The 19,099-nt window shown below is 41.0% G+C and overlaps 1 protein-coding gene across 1 annotated transcript in view; it reads left to right on the top strand.

Moving 5' to 3' along the window:
• Window positions 1–19,099, top strand: part of TRPC7 (transient receptor potential cation channel subfamily C member 7) — a 66,273-nt gene that overhangs the window by 21,791 nt on the left and 25,383 nt on the right. The window contains exons 2-3 of the mRNA XM_005147245.4: window positions 91–273; window positions 16,513–16,677. Coding sequence (XP_005147302.1) covers window positions 91–273; window positions 16,513–16,677 — 348 coding nt within the window. The remainder of the gene's footprint in view (window positions 1–90; window positions 274–16,512; window positions 16,678–19,099) is intronic.

Here is a 19,099-nt window from a genome sequence, read left to right as displayed (position 1 = left end):
ATTTTTTACAGAAAAATCACGGTTCCTCCCTCTTGCTTTTTCTGTTTGAGTTGACAATTAAATAGCTTATTTTTCTCTATTTTCCCTTAGAATGACTATAGGAAGCTATCTATGCAATGCAAGGACTTTGTTGTGGGAGTGCTGGACCTGTGCAGAGACACTGAAGAAGTAGAGGCTATTCTGAATGGAGATGTGAACATACATTTGTACCCCGAGCACCACCGACCAAGTCTGAGCAGGATTAAACTTGCTATTAAATATGAGGTCAAAAAGGTAAGCTGCTGCTTTGGGTTCTTGGTGAATACATCTTCACATCTAAATTGTGGTTCCTTGATGTCTCCTGAAAAATAAAAAATAACAGATGGATTTCAATGGGACCAGGGCAATCCCTAGAATTTTAGCAGTTTATGGCTTGATTTGCATTTTCTCACATACTTCAATATGGAGAGGGTTAGTTGCAAAACCTGTATTACATCAGGTAAGGCATTTGTTTTAAAGTGATGGGCATGGCCAGGTTGGACAGAGCCTTGGGTGACATGCTTTAGTGGGAGATGTCCCTGCCCATGGCAGGGGGGTTGGAAGTTGATGATCTTAAGGTCCTTTCCAACCCAAACTATTCTATGATACTATGAATGTACAGATGGCCCCAAAGGAACTGCCCATAGAGCACAGTGCATCCTTGTGCTGGTAATGACCCTGACCTTCTGAAGACTTCAACAGGGACCAAAGTTGTTACCTTACCAGACTGAGGCTCTTCCTTCACTGTGATTTACACGAAGGGGTGAAACCAGCATTTTAAAATAAGAAGTTTTGTGGCTTTCAGTCAGAATTAGATCAAAACCTCAAAAATCAATTTCTGTTTAACTTGGAAAAGTGAAGTAGATAAATATTGATGAAACATGATACATTCCCAATTTCCACCCTCCTAAAGCTTCAGAACCATGTTCTAAGAGTTCAGTTTCCCCAAACCTACAAAGCAGAAGGAAGATGTATATTTTAAGGAAAAATATGAAGACTGGATGATTTTCAGAAGTGTTTTAAACAAGCACTCAGCTTTACAAAAGTATATTGTATGAATGGGAAATTTGATTCTGGCAAGTCCTAGGCCTGGGTGATCCCAGCTAATTGCTCCCACAATATGCATTGATGGAAACTGGGCTTCTGCTATGGGACTTGAAGAGCATTCCAAATTTTCAAGCTAACATCTGCTCTCTCTTTCCTCTCCCAAACCCACCACCTGCTTCAGTTTGCCTCTTGACTGTGCTGCTGTGCTGGCTAAAGAAGGTCTTTTCCTGTTCTGAAAGCCATTAATTAAAGAGAATCTTAAAACTCTTATATGAAATGAATTGCTTTCATGCAGGAGCACATAGTATGGAACCAAATATTTCCTCCTGGGATGTTGTGTCTCTGCATCTTTCTATTACCCAAACTGGGTGTAACAGCTCAGTTCACTCTTAGATGCCTTTCAACAAGCTGGGTGAAGTTTAGTTGTTGAAAAGCTTTCTCTGGTGCTTTCAGAAAATGAGCTCAACTAAAAGTGTCTGATAGCACCTGGAAAGAATCAAGCCCCCAGTATCAAGGAATAGTCCCCAGTGACCTAGGGTCTAAGAATTAGCATTAAGTTGGTCAGAACCTCAAGCCTTGTCCATGTTTGAAGTCTCCTGCACTATTTTGTTTGTTTATTCTTCTAAATGTTTGAGTCATTCTTTAGATACAAAGGCTATAAGCTGGAGCTAAATTACTGTTGGATATTGTGATGCTTTGAGCACAGTCATCCTAGCTCAGCTGGTTTCAGAGGAACATTTCCTCCATTTCTAACATTGCGTGAACACTGACCTAAAGCATCTGTGGCAGGTCATATACAGTTGATCTTATTATATGTAAATATCTTCCAATACCCAGGAAAGCTGAGCATCCTTTCTGGATCACCGCAACTTGTTGCTCACCTATAATAGCTACTAAACTAATTACAGAACAGAAGCATTTGTCAGCATCATGCTGACTTTCAGATTAGCATTTTTCAGACTATTCTTTTCAGCAGACATTATACATCTATATGTAAGATGAACATTTAAATGCTAATTCAAAAGTAAGATTGCTCCAGTTGTGGGAGGCAGAGACACACTCAGATAAATGGCTTTGGTTATTGGATGTGACATGATAATAAACTGATCACACTTGCTGAACAGAGGTTGCGTTATGGTAATATAGTAATGGTTTCCTTAAGAGGCAGTACATTTCAGGTACAAGTTTTTATCCAGCTGAGAGAGATTTAGGCTTACGTATATAACCAAACTTTGAGATCTGTTTTGATTTTGAGAAATGAAATAAATATAATATAGATCATTATAATATAAATATCTAATAATAGATATCACCCCCATAATAGAGTGGTAAGATGGAGTGAATTGCTATACATATTTAATTAAACAATTCTTGGACAGATTCAGTAAATTTCAAGTCACTTTCAAAGCTAATGCAATGACTCAGAGGCCTGGGTTCCCATGTGACCCTCCAAGTGTGAAAGGCAGGAGCACCAAGTGACTTCCCACCCCCAGCACCTGAACCCCTAAACCCCATCCCTTGGCCTGACAGTGCTGCCTGCCCAGGCCAAGCCCTGGAGCTGAGATGTGCATGGCTGTAACTCACCCAGGAACAGTCCCAGGGATATTCAGACCTTTCCAAGTTTCTGACTGCACTCTGGGATTCGAATGACACAGAAATTACAGTGTTTGCCACTTTTACTGTCCTGGAAGTTTAGTTGGCAGGGTAGGAGTAATGAAGGGACTACAGTTGTGCTTGCTATCCCTGCTCCCTGCCTCCACTATTAGTATCAGCATTCAGATGGTCACTTTTGTATTCTCTAGCTCAGCAAGCTTCCAATGAGCCAGAGAAATAAAGGTGTTTACTTAGATCAGTATAGAGTTCCTGATGAATTTTGTATTGGTTCTTTCCCATGAACAGCAAGAAGAATCCTAGACAAGGTAATTTTAGGTATTTCAGAATGGTCTGAGAAAATGAGAAGTGTTAATTGTTATGGGGTTTTTTTTCATTAAGTTAGTACCCAGACTGCATATTTGCATTCACATCTGAAACTGTAAGAAATATTTGAAGTTTAAAAAAGTCTATTTCTACCACCAGCTTCTTAATTCATGTTTTTATATTAGCACTCAAAGTGCCTACAGTAGGTCTTCTTTGATGAAAATTTTCAGAGAACAATTTCTATTGAAAATTGCTATTTAATATCCATGATTTTACTTTTAGAGCTGCTGATGCAGTCTGCATTTTATCACACTTATTTCCAGAGTCTGGGAAATACGCCTTTTATGTATTTAAATCAGCTATGACTTTTTTGCTGCCTTCTTCCTTGTGCCCATCTGAACATTTTAGGGATGCAGTTTTGATGCTATGTATGCAGTTTAAATTTCAAATCCTAACTTTGGTTCCAACACAGTATGTTCTTGACCTTGGATTCAGCAACTGTGTTTCCCAGTAAGTCACACTTGCTTGGAGGTGGAGGCTGCAAACCCTTTGCATGTTCAGTGCACGTCATACCTGCACTGCAGGGAGCAGCCATCAACCTTGTGGCAGCTTTTAGCCCCAAACGCTGCTGCTTGTGTTTCTGGTTTTGAAGGTCAAATCCCTGCTTGAAAATCCAAGTCCAGGGGCAACTTGCCCTTGAGCTGGATGTTATAAAAATTTCCCATAAACAGGGCTTTATCCAAATTAATTTTATTTACAAGTGATTAATAATTTGAGAGACAATAAGCAAAGCAGCGCTGGGTGCGCAGGGGAGTCTCCGCTCCACCAACGACGCCTGAATGTTCTCCTGGTTTCCATCCTTTTATACACTCTTATATCCAGTCCACATCCTGTATACGTGTCCTTTCATGGTATGGTTTGAGTCTGTGCCATCCTGTTGCTAGGGGTCTTATTCTGCCTTCAATCTTCTTCCTCATCCTGTGACCTTTAAGCAGTGAACCATATCTTTGCAGCAGTGCTAAGCTTGCACAGGCATTGTCTATCTCCGGTTAGCATAAGACTTATTACAATCTTGCATAAGCACATATTAATCTTTTTACCCCTAAATAACTGACACAAATCAAAAGTAATTTTCTTCACAATGTTAATAGACTTGTTCACTGATCATGCTCTACTAGTGCAGGAAAACCTTGTATGCGCATCAGGGATAAAAAGGGGACTGAAGCCTTCCTATCTCCTGTAAACCTGCAACTAGTACCTACACCAGGTTATTGTCCAGGCCCTAAACGATCCTTTGCGCTTCCCATTGGAGTTCCCTGTTACCTCAGCCCTCTGCTGCTCTACAAAAGGCAGTTCTCTGTTGAAAGGATGAGTTTATCACTCACTGTCTTTTTTTCCTCATTTCCAACATTTGAGGGGACTCTTGGAAAGTCATTCAAGAAAGCATCAAAAGTTCCAGACTTCACTTGTCTGTCTCTTTGCTTCCTTTTTTTTATCCTGTAAAGCATGCTACTAGCACATATGAGATGCTGTCAAGAAATCATATTTGAGGCTGTAACATAATTGAAGGGCTTTACCTTGGAGGATATTGAATAGTTAAGAGACTCTGTTTGTACATATTTCGCAGCATGGAGAAAGCTACAATTGCAGTAGTTGACAAAGTGGTCTTTAAAAAAACGCTGTGTTACTCTAATTCTTTCTGAAAAAACTTAATAATCACTGTACCCCAGGATTCCAGGAAAACCATGCTCAAATGTCCTCTGCTCAAGATTTCCACAGCAATTTCTTCCTTCAAATTAGCTGTCTTGATTCAAAATTCCTTGATAATCATTACAGTGGGAACAGTTTGCCAAGGGCAAAAGAAATAATTTGCAAACATTTGAGCATTTACTGAGCCCTGGATTCTTTCCAAGAAATTGACTTTTAGCCCATGCCACCGGGATTGATGCAATTTAACCTTTGTCTCCCCTGATATTATTTAGCTGTGCTTCACATTTCCATTCTCCATTCGAGAGCTGATTTCTTTCTCCTCCACTTGTGCAGAGCCTTGGGCAAAGGGAGGAGAGAGGTTGGGTGCATGAAGAGCTACAGAGCCCACTGCTGATGCTGCAGCAAGCCTGCTCAGGTGGTTTCTTTGGGTGCTGTAGGAGAGGGCTGGGGAACTGTCACAGTGTGAGAGCAAATGTTGTGGAGGAGTCCAGCAGCTATAATGGAAATGGCAAAATTAAAAGCAGTATTAAGGTGAAACAGGAATTATGTTATATATATACATATATGTATATGCACACTGGTGTATTATAGCCAAAAATATCTTGAGCTGCTAAATTGGAGTTCTGGTCCCAGGAAAATAAAACTAATCTTGAGCTTCTTAAGTTACAAATACTCTCATCTGTTCTTGATGCAGGCTTACAACATCTAAGTGAGAGCTTACTTCATGTTCTTGGGTGAAAACTGCAGAATAATGTCTTTTCTTTTCTTGAAAGAGTTAAACAGATTTGTTTTCAATCAGACAGTGGAAATACAAGGGTAATACAGGCTTTTCCTTTGTGTAAGCTCATTTCTAATTAAGCCAGCATGTGATTTGTACCTGTGAGAGGCATAGGTACAGAGGCTGGGACAGCTCTGCCTTTGAAAAAAAAACATCATTTTACTCATGTATATCAGCTTTACATAGCTCTTTGTATTTTCTATGCTTATTTTTTGTCTGTACTGCTATGCTCTTTTCGTATTACCCTTTAACATTGGCAGGGGGCTTATATGTCAACAGGTCTAAAGCTGTTGCATCTCTGTAGGAGGTGACATTCATTCTCCTTCTTTCCCAATGTCAGCATTATTGGGGCTGTGTTCTTTTAATTGCAAACCTTGTATGCCCACCACTGTTTTCTCAGCACCTCACTTCAAAGGCATCACAAAGCTGGAGCACCTTTCTCTTTCATGAGTTTTAATTTACTTACTATTAAGACACACAAATTTGGTTTGGAAAAGAAAAGAAAAATTAATAAGAATTAAACAGAACACCAGATGGCTGAGTAAATCCTATTTAATAGAGAGCTGGAACAGGAACTTTTCTCATAACTGTATTATTAATAATTAACATATGGAGGATGCTTCAAACAGAATAGTCACGGCTGCATTAGCTTATAGTTTTTCGCTGCACTGGTCATGCGACTCAGATTCTTCAGGGCATAATAAATCCCAGTTCTTGCCAACTGCTGCAACAACCTGTGGTCCCCATTGGTTTACTCAGAGGATATGGTTTTACCCTGCACGATATCTTGCCTTCCAGGGACTTTCTCACCACTGGATGTGACCCCCATTTGCAGCATTTCCACCCCTTATGGGAGCTAGGGAAAGTTAATGCCTGAATGGGCAAAAGAATCAGCCCTGCTCCTGCTGAAGAGACAGCTCTGCCCTTCAAAATGTGCAGGGACACTGCCCCTAAAGGCTGGGGCAGAGCTCAGACAGTACATCCTTAGGAAGGCAAACTGGAAAAGCTTGGTGTTTGCAAGAGAAGCACAGGAAAATAAGCTGGGGAACAGAGAGCAGGAGAAGCCCAGGCATGACCAGGAGTTCTGAAACACTTCCCTTTGGGAGAGCAAGGAGTGGATCTGTGCTATGGTGTGGGTGGCTATGCCTCTGCAAGCTCCATGTCCTCTCAGTTTGCAGTTATCCTACAGGATTCCTGCAGTGGTGTGCCCTAGGGAGGGATCACTGAAGGGGAAGGCAGAGAGGGCACACTTCCCACTGCCTTGCCCACAGCCTGTGCATTGGCCTTAGCACAAATGGCAGGCTACATTTCAGTAACCCAAATGGAGTGTTTCAGCTCCACAGCTTTCAGAGCTCTGTAGGTCACAGAAAATCTCTCCTGTGGGTGTTTTGGAGGAAAATTGGGAATTTCCCATGGGATAGACACTGATATTTCTGTACCCCAGTGACTGTAACATGCACAGATACGGCTTGAAGCAGGACATGGTTATGTTTTCCCATCTGCATGTGAAGTTTCAAGGAGGAGAACTCAGGGAGAAAGGCTTCCAAGAAGCTGGCTTTTTCTTTTGTTTCTGTAATTCCTGGTTAATCTTTTTCCACTCTTTAACTTCAGGGATATTTAACAGAGATCTTACGGAGTCACTGATGGCTTGGACTGTGGTGGTATGAAAAGTGTCTTTTGTTTCCATCATTGGAGAACCAGACAACAGTGTACTAGTGTAATCTAATAGCTATGTGAGCAGTGGAAACAGTGTGGTCATTTTGGACTCTTAAGCTTATCCATGTAATTTTTCTTCTTATATTTTAATAGCATATTACAGACATACAATATTGGAAAAGGAAGGAGTTACTTCCTCACAGAAAGTGTTTCTATGCCTCTGAGTATTTCATTAGCAAGGTTCCTTCCTCCCACTAAAATCTGTGGTTCTGATTATTTCCTTTTGCCCAGATGTTTTAATTTCTTTTCTTTCCCAAGATGAATCTCATTTTGTTATTTCCTGCCCATGCATCCATCCTCTCAAGGCTTAAATGAATCATTTCTCCACTCTGAGTGCTGTTTGCTTTATTCCCAATTTACTGCAATATGCAGTCTTAACTATTTTCATTTGCAAAGTGCCACAAGGTCTTAGATGTCCCTCAAGACACTGTCAAGAGAGCACAGGAACACAACAGATCCATTGCATGGATGTCCATCAAAGATGAAAGGAGTTAAAATTACCTTTATTAATAATAAATTTATCTTAGAAAAGAGCGGTTACTATGGTCTGCTCTAAACCTGACCTTAGTTGCCCCCAGTTTTGCCTTCATCTATCTTCCCATAGGCAGTAGGCCTGCTAAGGTGCATTTTGGATGGGAAGTCAAATGGGGATGAGTATAACCCCTCAAAAAAATAGTAAGATTCAGAATTTCAAGTTACTGAGGAAATCTTCCTAAGTGATGCTCAAATCCGCATGGATACTGGCCTAGGATATGGCTCTCCTATGTGAGATTCTTGTCACACACCTGTAGATGTCTACATTTGAGTATGTTTTTGGGACTCCATACCTCATGCTGAGAGGAGTTTCATCCTGTGAGTGAGTCTTTCTCTCCAGCAGCTCTGCTGGGAGCAAAGCCATCTACACTGGAGGCATCTGAGTTTGAGCCCAGTTTCCTCACCACATAGCCCAGGGTAAACAGTTTACTGACTCTCTTGGGGAGGAAGAAGTTAATGCATGTTAAATATCTCCTTCTGTGCCCACTGTGGTTGTATATTTTTGAGACACCGAAGGGAGCTGCTTATTTGGTAGCTTTTTATTGTGGCGTGTTTTCAGATGAATAATTAAATAATAAGGATTTTCAAGTGGTTTTGATTCTGCAGAGATGAAAATCCCGGAATGTTAAGGGCTGCGACTTCCAATTCATGGGTTCATTTGGTTGGTTTTCAGGTAAATAATTCAGTGATAAGATTTATTCATTCATGTAAAAAGAGGAGAAAACAGGTATTAGCAATTAATCTCTCCCGAAAACATGCACCCACTAGAATATGAAACTGAAGAGCCAGGCAGCATATTTACAACCCTACAACAGAATGCTTCACATGAAACAGAGACTCTATCTTTGCCTCAGGGGAATTAAATTCTAAAGAAATTTTAGGCAGAACAAGGATTAAACTGAACCATTTAAAGAATCTGCTTAAACTCTACATTTTTTGTTGTACAACTCAAATATAAATGTAATACAAATGTATTTTGTATTACATGAATGATGAAAACATCCCCCTCCATTCCTTCCACTGCTAGTAGGATTATTAATCTTGTGTTTTCCCTCATCACTGGAGAGCGTTTCTTTCAATGGGAAAATTGCATTTGAAGTAGTCCTGGCAGTTTTATTTACCTCATTATTTTTGCTTTCTATTAGATTAGTTTGATTTTATTGGGTTTTATTTTGTTCCTATTTAACAATCTGGTGCCTGGCTGAATCTTGTTTCCATCCACACCACAGGACCACACCATGTCCTTCTCAGAGCTGCACCACATGGGTGTTCTGAGGCAATTACACAAGCATTGTGATGCTGGGGTGACCCGCACTGCTTTGGTTCTGTCTTCCTGTCACCCTTGCAAAGTGAGATCTCAGTCCTGTTAATGTACTCACAGATTTAGCTGGGAGTAAAAGATCTATCCCGAACACGCTTGCTTTTATAGAGCAGGCTGAGTCACAGGGAAGAGATGCGGTTGTAAACGAATGCTAAGGATTTAAATGCTCAAAATCAGAGTTTGGGATTAGATTATTAAAGCCAACCAGCAAGTGGATCCAGGTATTGGATTTCCATAAAGCTGGGAAATACAAGAGTATCTTGGTATTTGATACAAGCACTGCCAAATGGCTCCAATAAGAAAGATGTTTTCATTCAGAAAAGTGCAGGTGAAAGGTCTTATGAAAGGCATAATTTTTTATTAAAACTATAACAAATATTTCTGGGGGGGGGGGGTTGCCTTAGAAGTAACTCGGAGAATGAGGTTGCACAATTTGCTCTTTTGTTGGGGTTTTTTTCCTGGTAATTCCAGCTCACCTGGGTTCTGCCTACAACTATAACCCTTTTCCCTTTGCTGCCAAGTTTATAAATGCTGATGTTAGACTCGAGATATCGGGTCTGAATATTCACCAAGACTGTCATAAAGCTCATCGACAGGATGAGCAAGAACAGCATGAATATTTGTGTGATGCCATTAGACTGTCAAATGAACCCCAAGGACAGGGAAAGCTGCAGATATCCTCAGGGCAGAGATGTTTCCTTGCTTCATGTCCTTTGTGTGTGTCTGCAGCAACCGCAGTATCTCAGAGGACCTTTCCTCACATTTGTTCCTATGCAGCAGCCAGATCCCATTGAAACAAGTCTTGATCAGTTGAATTTTCTTTTATCCAAGTTGAACAGGGTTCCATGAAATTCCTTGTTGTGTATTGATGATGGATTTGGACCTGCTGATTTACTCTCGCTTGTAAGGTTACTCTGGTGCAGCGTTTTAAGAACTGGGCCTGTGGCCACAGATAGAATTTAACTATAATTAGAGCAATATAATTTCTCTGTTGTGAAAAGGTCACAGCCTCACAGCATGAGTATTTGGACTGGAATTTTACCTGTTATTTTTAATTCATAAATAATAGGGTAAGTAGTTTTCTATTTCTTTCTACAGTTTTACTTGCTCCTCTTATGAGGCACAACAGAAAATGGTGAGCCAACTTCTAACTGTATTTACCATCTGGCAACCTCATTTGTCATAGTTTAATAGCACAAGCTCTTCCAAAAGGCAGGGTTTTTTCTGCACTCCAGATCATGGAATAAATATATTACATCCCATCTGCTTCTGCATAGGTGTCTCAGAATAGCTTCTGCAAAAGAAAAGGCTCTTTGTTCACTTGGAGGTTCACAGAGCAGAGGAAAAGGAGAAAATAGGAAAAAGCAGATGCATATGTTGGCCTTTTCCTGTACTCTGTATTTCCTAGGAAGCTTCAGTGATTTCCATTGAGCTCAGTTTCCTGCCCTGCACTGTGTGAAATGACTGTGCAAGTAGGGAGGTCTTTTGCCAGATCAAAACCTGTTCCAGCACAGTTTCCTTTATTCTTTATTCAAGGTTGGGTTTTTCTTTTTCTCACCCAAAAAAATAGCATGTTTCAGTTAAAAAAAAGTATTTTATTCAGTATAAATCCAGAGTCTTTACGTAGGCTTCAAGTCTTAAAAACACTTAAAAAATATCAAAGGAATCTCTAAAAGTGAAGAGTGGTTTAAAAGCAATGAAATTAGGTTTTGTTTTAATATTTTTAGTACTGGGTGTTTCTATCAGGTGCGTGTGGGCATTTGTTTATCCTTTAATTCATCTGATCCTCTTTGGTGAAATGGCAGTGTATTTTCTGCCCTTTGAGGAAGAGCAGTAATATCCCGCTTCGAGCTTTCCCTGAGTTTCTTCCACCCCTGCCGATGTTTGCTGATACTCCCACAGCATCTTCTGCAAGCCACTGAAAAAGGATGATTTCATATCACCCTCTGAAGAAGGTTTTGCTGGGAGAAGGATGATGCTGAACACACAAAAGCAGAGACAGGCAATACTTTCATCTTTTCTGAGCACACAAGGTGTGTGGTTCAGATCCCACCCGGCTTTTGCAGCGCATGGTTCCCTGCAGGAGCACTGCTCCTGTATTGCCTGGTGACATCCCTAGCAACATGGGAAAAGCCATGTATGCAATCCACTTGGTGATGTCCTCATTTCCCCTTGTACTTCAGAAGCACAAGGGGTAAGGATTGACTCAAGTGAGTCATTGGCATTTGCACCAGGATCTCTGCTATTTGAAGCATTCCACGCCCAGCCAGGGGTTCCTGTGAGGAGGTGCTGCAGCCTAAAACATGTTAATCAATGGAAGCTTGCAGAAGTGATGAGCTACATCAAAACACAAATGTGTAATCATGAGCCCAGAAAGACTGTTCAAAGGGCATAAGCACATTTACACGATGGCAAAAGAAAATGGCTTGTCCCTGTCCCTGCTAGTGTCCCTTGGCATTACCAGTGTTCTCCTGAAAATCTATTTATGCAGCTCCTTTTCTCTGGCTCTGATTAAACACACCGCTGCTCACCTGAATGACAGCTTTTGTTTGCTGCACTTTGCCAGTGTTTGCCATAAGGCTTACAGAGAAGGGACGAGCTGGGGAAGACAGGACAGGAGTATTTCTGTGAGAGCAGGACATTAAAGTCACAAGTTTATCTTGGTTCTGAGGTGTGCAGGGTTTTAAAGTGTTTGCAGTGGGTCACTGATGAGTCTTTCCTTCCTGCCTCAGCCCCTGGCTATTTAGTGTTGGGTGCATTAGCAAAGCAGGATGATCCCGTCTGAGCAATGAATTCCTTTGCTTCAGTGGTAGATTTCTGTACTCATAAGGGAATTGGAATTATTTCAGTAATAAACGAGATAGTGAGGTTTTTTTTCTGCATGATTAATTCCAATCATCTGAGGCTGACCTCTGCCTTCTACCTGTCTATCCATAAGTTCACTTATTTCTGCTAACAGCATTTTCCTGTCCAAGATAGGTATCTCTTTCTGTTCTTTTTCCTGTGTGATGTGGGAGCATTGTCTGACTCTCAGGAATCCCCTGGGGTTTTGTCATCTTTGTAGGTTATCTGGTAGGTGCCACAGGATAAGAGAGGTGCCCTTCAGATAGGTGCTGTGGGGTGTTTCAGGTAGGGGTTTGCATAGTGCCTCACCGCTGACAGCTTAGGCACTTGCAGATGGCTAACACAGAACAGCAGCAGTGACCAGGGTACTTGTCACAGACCCTTTCTCTGTCCAATATAATAGAAAATAAAAAATGAAAGTCTCTTTGTTGCAGTGATTTCTATCAGAAGTAACTTTCTATTTCTCTACAGCTATAGAGATATAAAGGTACTTTATTGTCTCTGTAGTGAAACTCATTTTTGAGCAAAGAAAAAAAATCCTCGCTCTGTCATGAGCTGTAAAGCTTTTCCATAATGCATATCCATGACAAGCTACGAGAAAGAGCTGTCATACATCAAATTAGATAGTGATGTGGAAGAGTTATCATTCAATGCTGTATCCACAGTGCTCTCTGTATTTCTATGTGTAAAACAGTTCTTTTGGGCCCTTTCAATTCCCACTGAAGGCTTTGAGAGTTTTTGTTCCATATTCGAGACAAATATTCGACTCATTTAATCCCCTGTAACACAGAACTGTGGCTTTTGGAGGTGTCATTACTTTCCTGTGTCTTTCAGTGACTCTCAAAAATGCCCCTTTGACAGCTTCATTATTTGAGCTGGCTGTTCGGATTGATGGGTGGGTTTATTTATTTATTTTTTTTAGCCTTTTTTAACTTAAAAAAAAAAATTGAAATTTGCTGAAAGGAAGTACAATTTTCTTCCTAAATCAGAGATGTATGCATGGTATAAGGAAAAAATCACTGCCATCTACTGGGGGCCCTGTGCCATGGGACCAGAAAAGCACCCACTGTGGTTTGTGAATGCAGCAGCGCTGGAAAACACTTTGCTCGAGCTGCCCAGATCCTGATACATTACTTTTATTAGCTTGGGAGGACTCGCTCTGTCCAGGAGATAAAGCACTTAATGCTTTTAAATGGTTCTTTTTGGACTCACACAATCCCCTTGACTGCCAGTGCTTCCATTTCAATCAGTGATATCTCCCTTCTGCGCAGCCCCAGCCACAGGGGTCTCGTTGCAAAGCTTTCTGCCTTTCTCTTCTTCTGGGCTGAAGCACAGGAGGAGCCGCAGTTTGCCCCTAAAAGCTTCCTAGCCTGATTTTCCAGTACTACAGAAAGGAAAATAGCATTTAATGGGAAGTTTGAAAAAGCACAGCATCATTTAGGTGTCTGAAATGCAACACATCACCAGTTTTCATTACAACTTGAAGAATTCTGCCTTGAAGCTTTTGTGCCAAACTCTTTTCTGTGTCTATGACACTAAGAAAGTATTAGCGTAATCTTTAACTTGGTGTCAGTGCCCATTCCCAGAGAAGAGGGAAAGCTAAATGGCTCTGTAATGTCTTTGATGTGATCTAAGCTCAGTTTCTGAAATGTTAATAGAGAGAAGGCTGGTGTTGTCCAAGGGCTCACTCTCATTAGCCCCACATGGAGTACTGCATCCAGTTCTGGAGTACCCAGCATAAGTGGACGTGGCGGCCACAAAGATGCTGTGAGGGCTTGAGCATCTCTGCTGTGAAGACAGGCTGAGAGAGCTGGGCTTGTGCAGCCTGGAGAAGAGAAGGCTCCTTAAGAGGAGACCTTAGAGCAGCTCCAGTGCCTAAAGGGGCTGCAGGAAACCAGGAGAAAGGCTTTGGACAAGGGCCTGTAGGGACAGGCCAAGGGGAATGGCTTGAACCTGCCAGAGGGGAGACTGAGATGAGCTCTCAGGCAGAAGCTCTTCCCTGTGAGGGTGCTGAGGCGCTGGCACAGGGTGCCCAGAGAAGCTGTGGCTGCCCCATCCCTGGCAGTGTTCAAGGCCAGGTTGGACACAGGGGCTTGGAGCAAGCTGCTCCAGTGGAAGGTGTCCCTGCCCATGGCAGGGGGGTGGGACTGGATGAGCTTTAAGGTCCCTTCCAACCCAAACCAGGCTGGGATTCTGTGAATATTCGATGAAGTAAACATAATGAAAAACTGTACTGCTTGCTGTAAGCAAATAACAAATCAAAACTCGTTCATGCTCTTTCTTACCTTGTTCTTATTTTTCTCTCATTTGTTTGTAAAAATTAGAGTAAGATGAACAGCATAAAGGCTCTATGGCATACTGCTAATCTCTGTTGCCTTGAACAAGATAAGTTGTTCCACTGAACTTAGTTTTATGGCAATTCCTGCTTGATTTTCCTATATTTGTATTTTCATTGTACCTGTTCACAGACAGAGGGGAAAAACTGAACATATTAAAAAGTCTGATGAATTCTCTGAAATGCCAACCAGAAAAAGTCTATGACTGTCTGATGGCCAAGGCCAACTGAATTTTTTTGTCTGAACCAATTCTCATGGTGCAATGAACAATTACAAGAGCAGGCAGAAAACTGGCTGTTGCTTTGACCCTTCAACTCAGAAGTCTGCGTATCTACCAGCGTAATTTTCCTTTCCATATTGAATTCATCATATCTGAAGATAAACTTTACAAAGGGAATCAATTCTGTGCTTTGCCTCCTTCCACTTCATCTTTCTGTCCATTTGTCAGAAAGATGCTAAGCCCTAGCAACGACAGTGCAAACATGAACACTGGACATTAGGAAATGCTTCCTTGCAAGACTGCTGCCATCACCTCAACCTTAAACTTAGATGCTCAGAAGGGTTAGGACTCATGATTTATAGAATATCTTTTTAGAAAGCTTTCTTCTTTTTTGTGAAAGCAGCTCATAAGAAAGTGTATTAAAATGTTAACATTTCTAGGAAAAGACTGAAGACAAAAGAGGCTAAAAGCACCTATCAAATATCTTCACTCTGATAGATTTATTCAGTGCAAGGGGTAAAGCCTTTTCTATTCTGTTCATTTTGAGAAATGCAGACCCCAAAGTGTAATTCATCTGAAGAAGCACATTTTAAATAGCTGCTAATGTGCTGTTACAGAAGGAAATGTGCTATTCCACGGCAATCCTAATTACTGTGCAACTGTATTTCATTCTGCACTAGCAATGAACCGATCATTTAAACTCGCAGTAATGGTTTTGTTATTATGCAAACATCTAGAAAAAGGGGCATTAAATTCGCTATTTGATCATCGGTTCATAGATAGTGAAGATGAAAGCACAGTTCGAATATTCTCTACTTCTCAGTTCAAATAAAACTACAGGTTACAGCTGAAATTCTCCTGCCTGGTTGCACCTTAAAGGGCTGAAGCTGGGCAATGGGGCAGCTGCCAGATGTGGTTTGTGGCCACCTTGCCAGGCAGTGGCAACAGCAGCCACAAAGGCCCTTACTAACCTCTGCTTTTCATTCTCTCTTCCTTTCTGTTCCCCCTTCATCCTCCCCCTCTCCTCCAGAAATGCTTTTTGGAAGAGTCGAGGGTTTTACATTTTTCTCCCAAGAACATTTATTCAGCCACACAACTCATAAATGAAACACTGGGTTCTACTAATGCAATCAGCTGCATCAGCAACTTATTTATATTTTGTCTTTTCTTTCAGCTTTTTTTTGCCTTTTAATTATCTTCCTTTGTGATTAAGGGCAGTCACATCCTAAATTCAATCACCCTGAAGAACAATATGAAATGAAGAAGTTTAATGTTTTATTATAAAACTCTTCCAGGGGATCCAGTGATTCTGTAATTTTGCTATTAAGAAATTGCCCTTTTCAGTTGTCTGCTGTTCCCCTTTTCTTTTTCCTCTGAACAATAAACTGAAGAACACTCTCAGTTGCAGGATACAAAACACGTACATTCTGTACCAGAGCTTTTCTTTCTGCTTTTGAATTTATCATTTTGCCTGATCAGTAAAGAATGAGCTGTCATTTTTGAGAGGAGCTCTGAGATAAAGCATTCAAAGTAGGAGAATACCAGCCAGACCTCTTAATATTTACAGGAGAAGGGGAACTGGGTGGAATAGTTCACTTTGGGTCCATATGCAGTGAAAACAGCAATATCATCCTAGTGCTGTGTTGAGCTACTATTTCAATGGCCTCTTTAGCAAGTTATCCGAGGTTTCTATCAGCTTGACATCAAAGTGCCTCTCTGTTCCTCTTCTGAATCTCCACGTAGAGTGCCTTCCCTCAAGAGGTGATGTGCCCACAGAGGCACTTTGTCAGTGCTGGCCATTGATGGATGCTGCGTTTTGGTCCAGGCCATCTGCTGTCTGCCAAAACCATTACCTGGAGAAGGCAAGAAGCAGGAGTCAAAAACCTTCTGCCAAGTTCCTGGGGATTTTGGGTGCCTGGTTTGCAGTTCTCTGCTTGTGAAACCCTAAGCTATGTCGGACAACAAATACATGCCCTGTCTTGTTCCACTGGCAATCTGAGCAGGTTATTCACTGAAATCTCATCCTCTTCAGACAATGCTCCTGATATTTCTGTTTCTGTTTCTCTTGCAGTTTGTTGCTCATCCCAACTGCCAGCAGCAATTGCTCACCATGTGGTATGAAAACCTCTCAGGCTTACGGCAGCAGTCTATAGCTGTGAAGTTCTTGGCCGTCTTTGGGGTCTCCATTGGCTTGCCCTTCCTTGCCATAGCCTACTGGATCGCTCCCTGCAGCAAGGTACAAACTCATTAGGGTGCATGGCTTTTCTGGTGGGAATGAAATCACATGTTTTTCTGTAACATGGTTGGGAAGTGATTCATGCTATCCTCTAAGATTGCCCCAGAGGAAGGAAAGCTTGCAGGAGTGCTTGATATACACAAATGGAGCTATTAGACACAGTCTGAGGTTCATATTTACATGTAAAATAGGTGGCATGAGGGGAGAAGAGGGTAAGATGATGGGTGACAAGGAAAGAATAGGAGCAAGAAATAGGAGACAACAACATGGCAGTGGGATGAAAAAAAGAATAGAAGAATCACCAAAATGGGAGATAACTAAAGAAGATTTTTGTTGCCCTTTTAGTTAACTCTGATGTTTAAGCTCTCATTCTTTTTTATGTACTTTTTTTTTAAGGTTCCTGCCTTATTCAAAGCTTCTTTCTTCCTTTTCCTTCTTCTTTCTGATCTTGTATTTTTAGTTAGTGGAGCATTATTATGGCACATATGCCTGAAACTCTGGCAAGCCCTAGGAGACTGCTTAGTTCTGCAGAGAATACTAGACCTAATCATACAATCTTTAGGATTTTGAGGGAAAAGATGATGAGACTTGGAATACTGCCATGCACCTAAATAGGGCTGTACTACAGCTCACAGCATCAGACAGAGCAGAAGGCTTTTGCCAAGACCTAGAGGTCAAAGAGCCAGAGCCAACTATTAGCTTAGTTAAAAGCTTGAGTGGTCTGTGGTATGAAATCCATAGTGAGGTTTCCATCCTGAAAGAATCTGTTCTTCAGTATAAATACATGTGCATCTGAGTGATATTGCTCTTGCTATGAAAGGATGGGGAGGCAGGGTAGATCATTTTGCATTCAGCAATAACCAGCAACATCATCCCTTACAAGGCAGAGGTCTTCAGCCGGAGGCTTATCAGAGGTACTTATATTTGATCAAAATGGACCCTGGCACTGGTAATGTATTCAGGCTTCAAAACATCTTCTTCCATTTCCTTTAAAAGCCAGTGGGAAATCCTTTCTAAATTTGTCAAGTCCAAGAAATTATAGATCCACAGATGGGTATTAAGGAAAGGCTGTAATTTAAAAAGATTTATGTTAGTGCAATCAGAAAAGCCTTCTGCAAACAGTCTTGCAGAACATCTGAGACGATAAAACATGTTTAATGCTTGGTATCCCTCAGAATATCTTCAAGAAAAGTACATTCTATTAGAGAAATTGAGTTTGCAAGTGAGCTTGTAAGTCTTGTTCTGCACGGAGCTGTCTTTATTAAAACCAATTTTAGTGTCAGGGGTTCATTCACCTCTGGATACACAAACTGTTGACAAGAGCTGCAGAGTGTCAGCCTATCCTATCCTGAAATATCTCTGCTGACTCACCCATCTCATGGAGACCACGTCAATGAAATTAACTGTTGCTTGATTTTGGTGTCCAAAATGTGTTTCAAAACAGACAAGAGATAGAATGGAAAAATTGCACCGTCTGCTGCCCAAAAATATAATAGCAGAGCAAGTGAGACTGGACTGTGCAGAACTTACAGAGTTTCTTGTCTCTCTGGCCAGTTGAAGGGCCCATTCAAATGTTAGAACACCGGCAGTGGTGTTCTAACACACAGCTCTCATTGCCTGGGTTGTTCATGTAGCCATGCTGGGGATTTCTGGACTGTAGCTCTTGCTGTGACAGATTCATCGTTGTTTAAGCACCAAACTTGAGTAGTTCACTGCACCTAAAGCTGTATCTCTGTCTTTCTACTCTGAGTATTTTTCTGCCCAGTTAAGCTACACGAAATTACTGAAATATTCTTTATGCTTTGCTGTGAGCACAATACTGATAATATTAATGTCTTTTTTCTTTATGATGTTTCTGTCCTTATTTGTTCTTGTCTCTTGGAATAGAGATTCATTTGCATTTGGAAAACTTTGTTTGAATATCACAGTTTATATATTTTCATCTTGACATGTCTGCACATTGCACTATATTCCTATAATATAGATAGGATGCTAAGTCATGAAATGGGCAGTTTTAGGAATGAACCTGTGTATTCACAGTGTGTTCCTGTCTTAACAGTGACAGGCAGGCGCTTTCCTGCAATCCCAATTTGATGGAAGATGATGGTTTGATTTTTAAATGTAATAGAGAAATTGATACATCCAAGTAGTTACCTTGAATTTAACTGTACCATGTTGCTTGAAAAATGCATCTTGTTGTCATAAAGCATTAGGCTGACAGGAGGAATTGATGCTCCATTAATTTGTTACAGAATATTCTAGTCAACACATTCGTATCCTCTAGCTCTTAGCTAAAAATCAAATTTCTGAGAAGATATTGAAAAGCATCAGCTCAAGAAAAAATTGTAAGCTTTCCACTGTAATACGGGGAATAAAATGCTGATGTGACACTGACTAAAGGCAGACTTTTGCTAAATCAGTA

Source organism: Melopsittacus undulatus, chromosome 10 (genome assembly GCF_012275295.1).
Source record: "Melopsittacus undulatus isolate bMelUnd1 chromosome 10, bMelUnd1.mat.Z, whole genome shotgun sequence".
NCBI classification, from domain to species: domain Eukaryota; kingdom Metazoa; phylum Chordata; class Aves; order Psittaciformes; family Psittaculidae; genus Melopsittacus; species Melopsittacus undulatus.
Note: the sequence above shows the minus strand (reverse complement) of the source record. Positions and strands in the feature narration are given on the sequence as shown.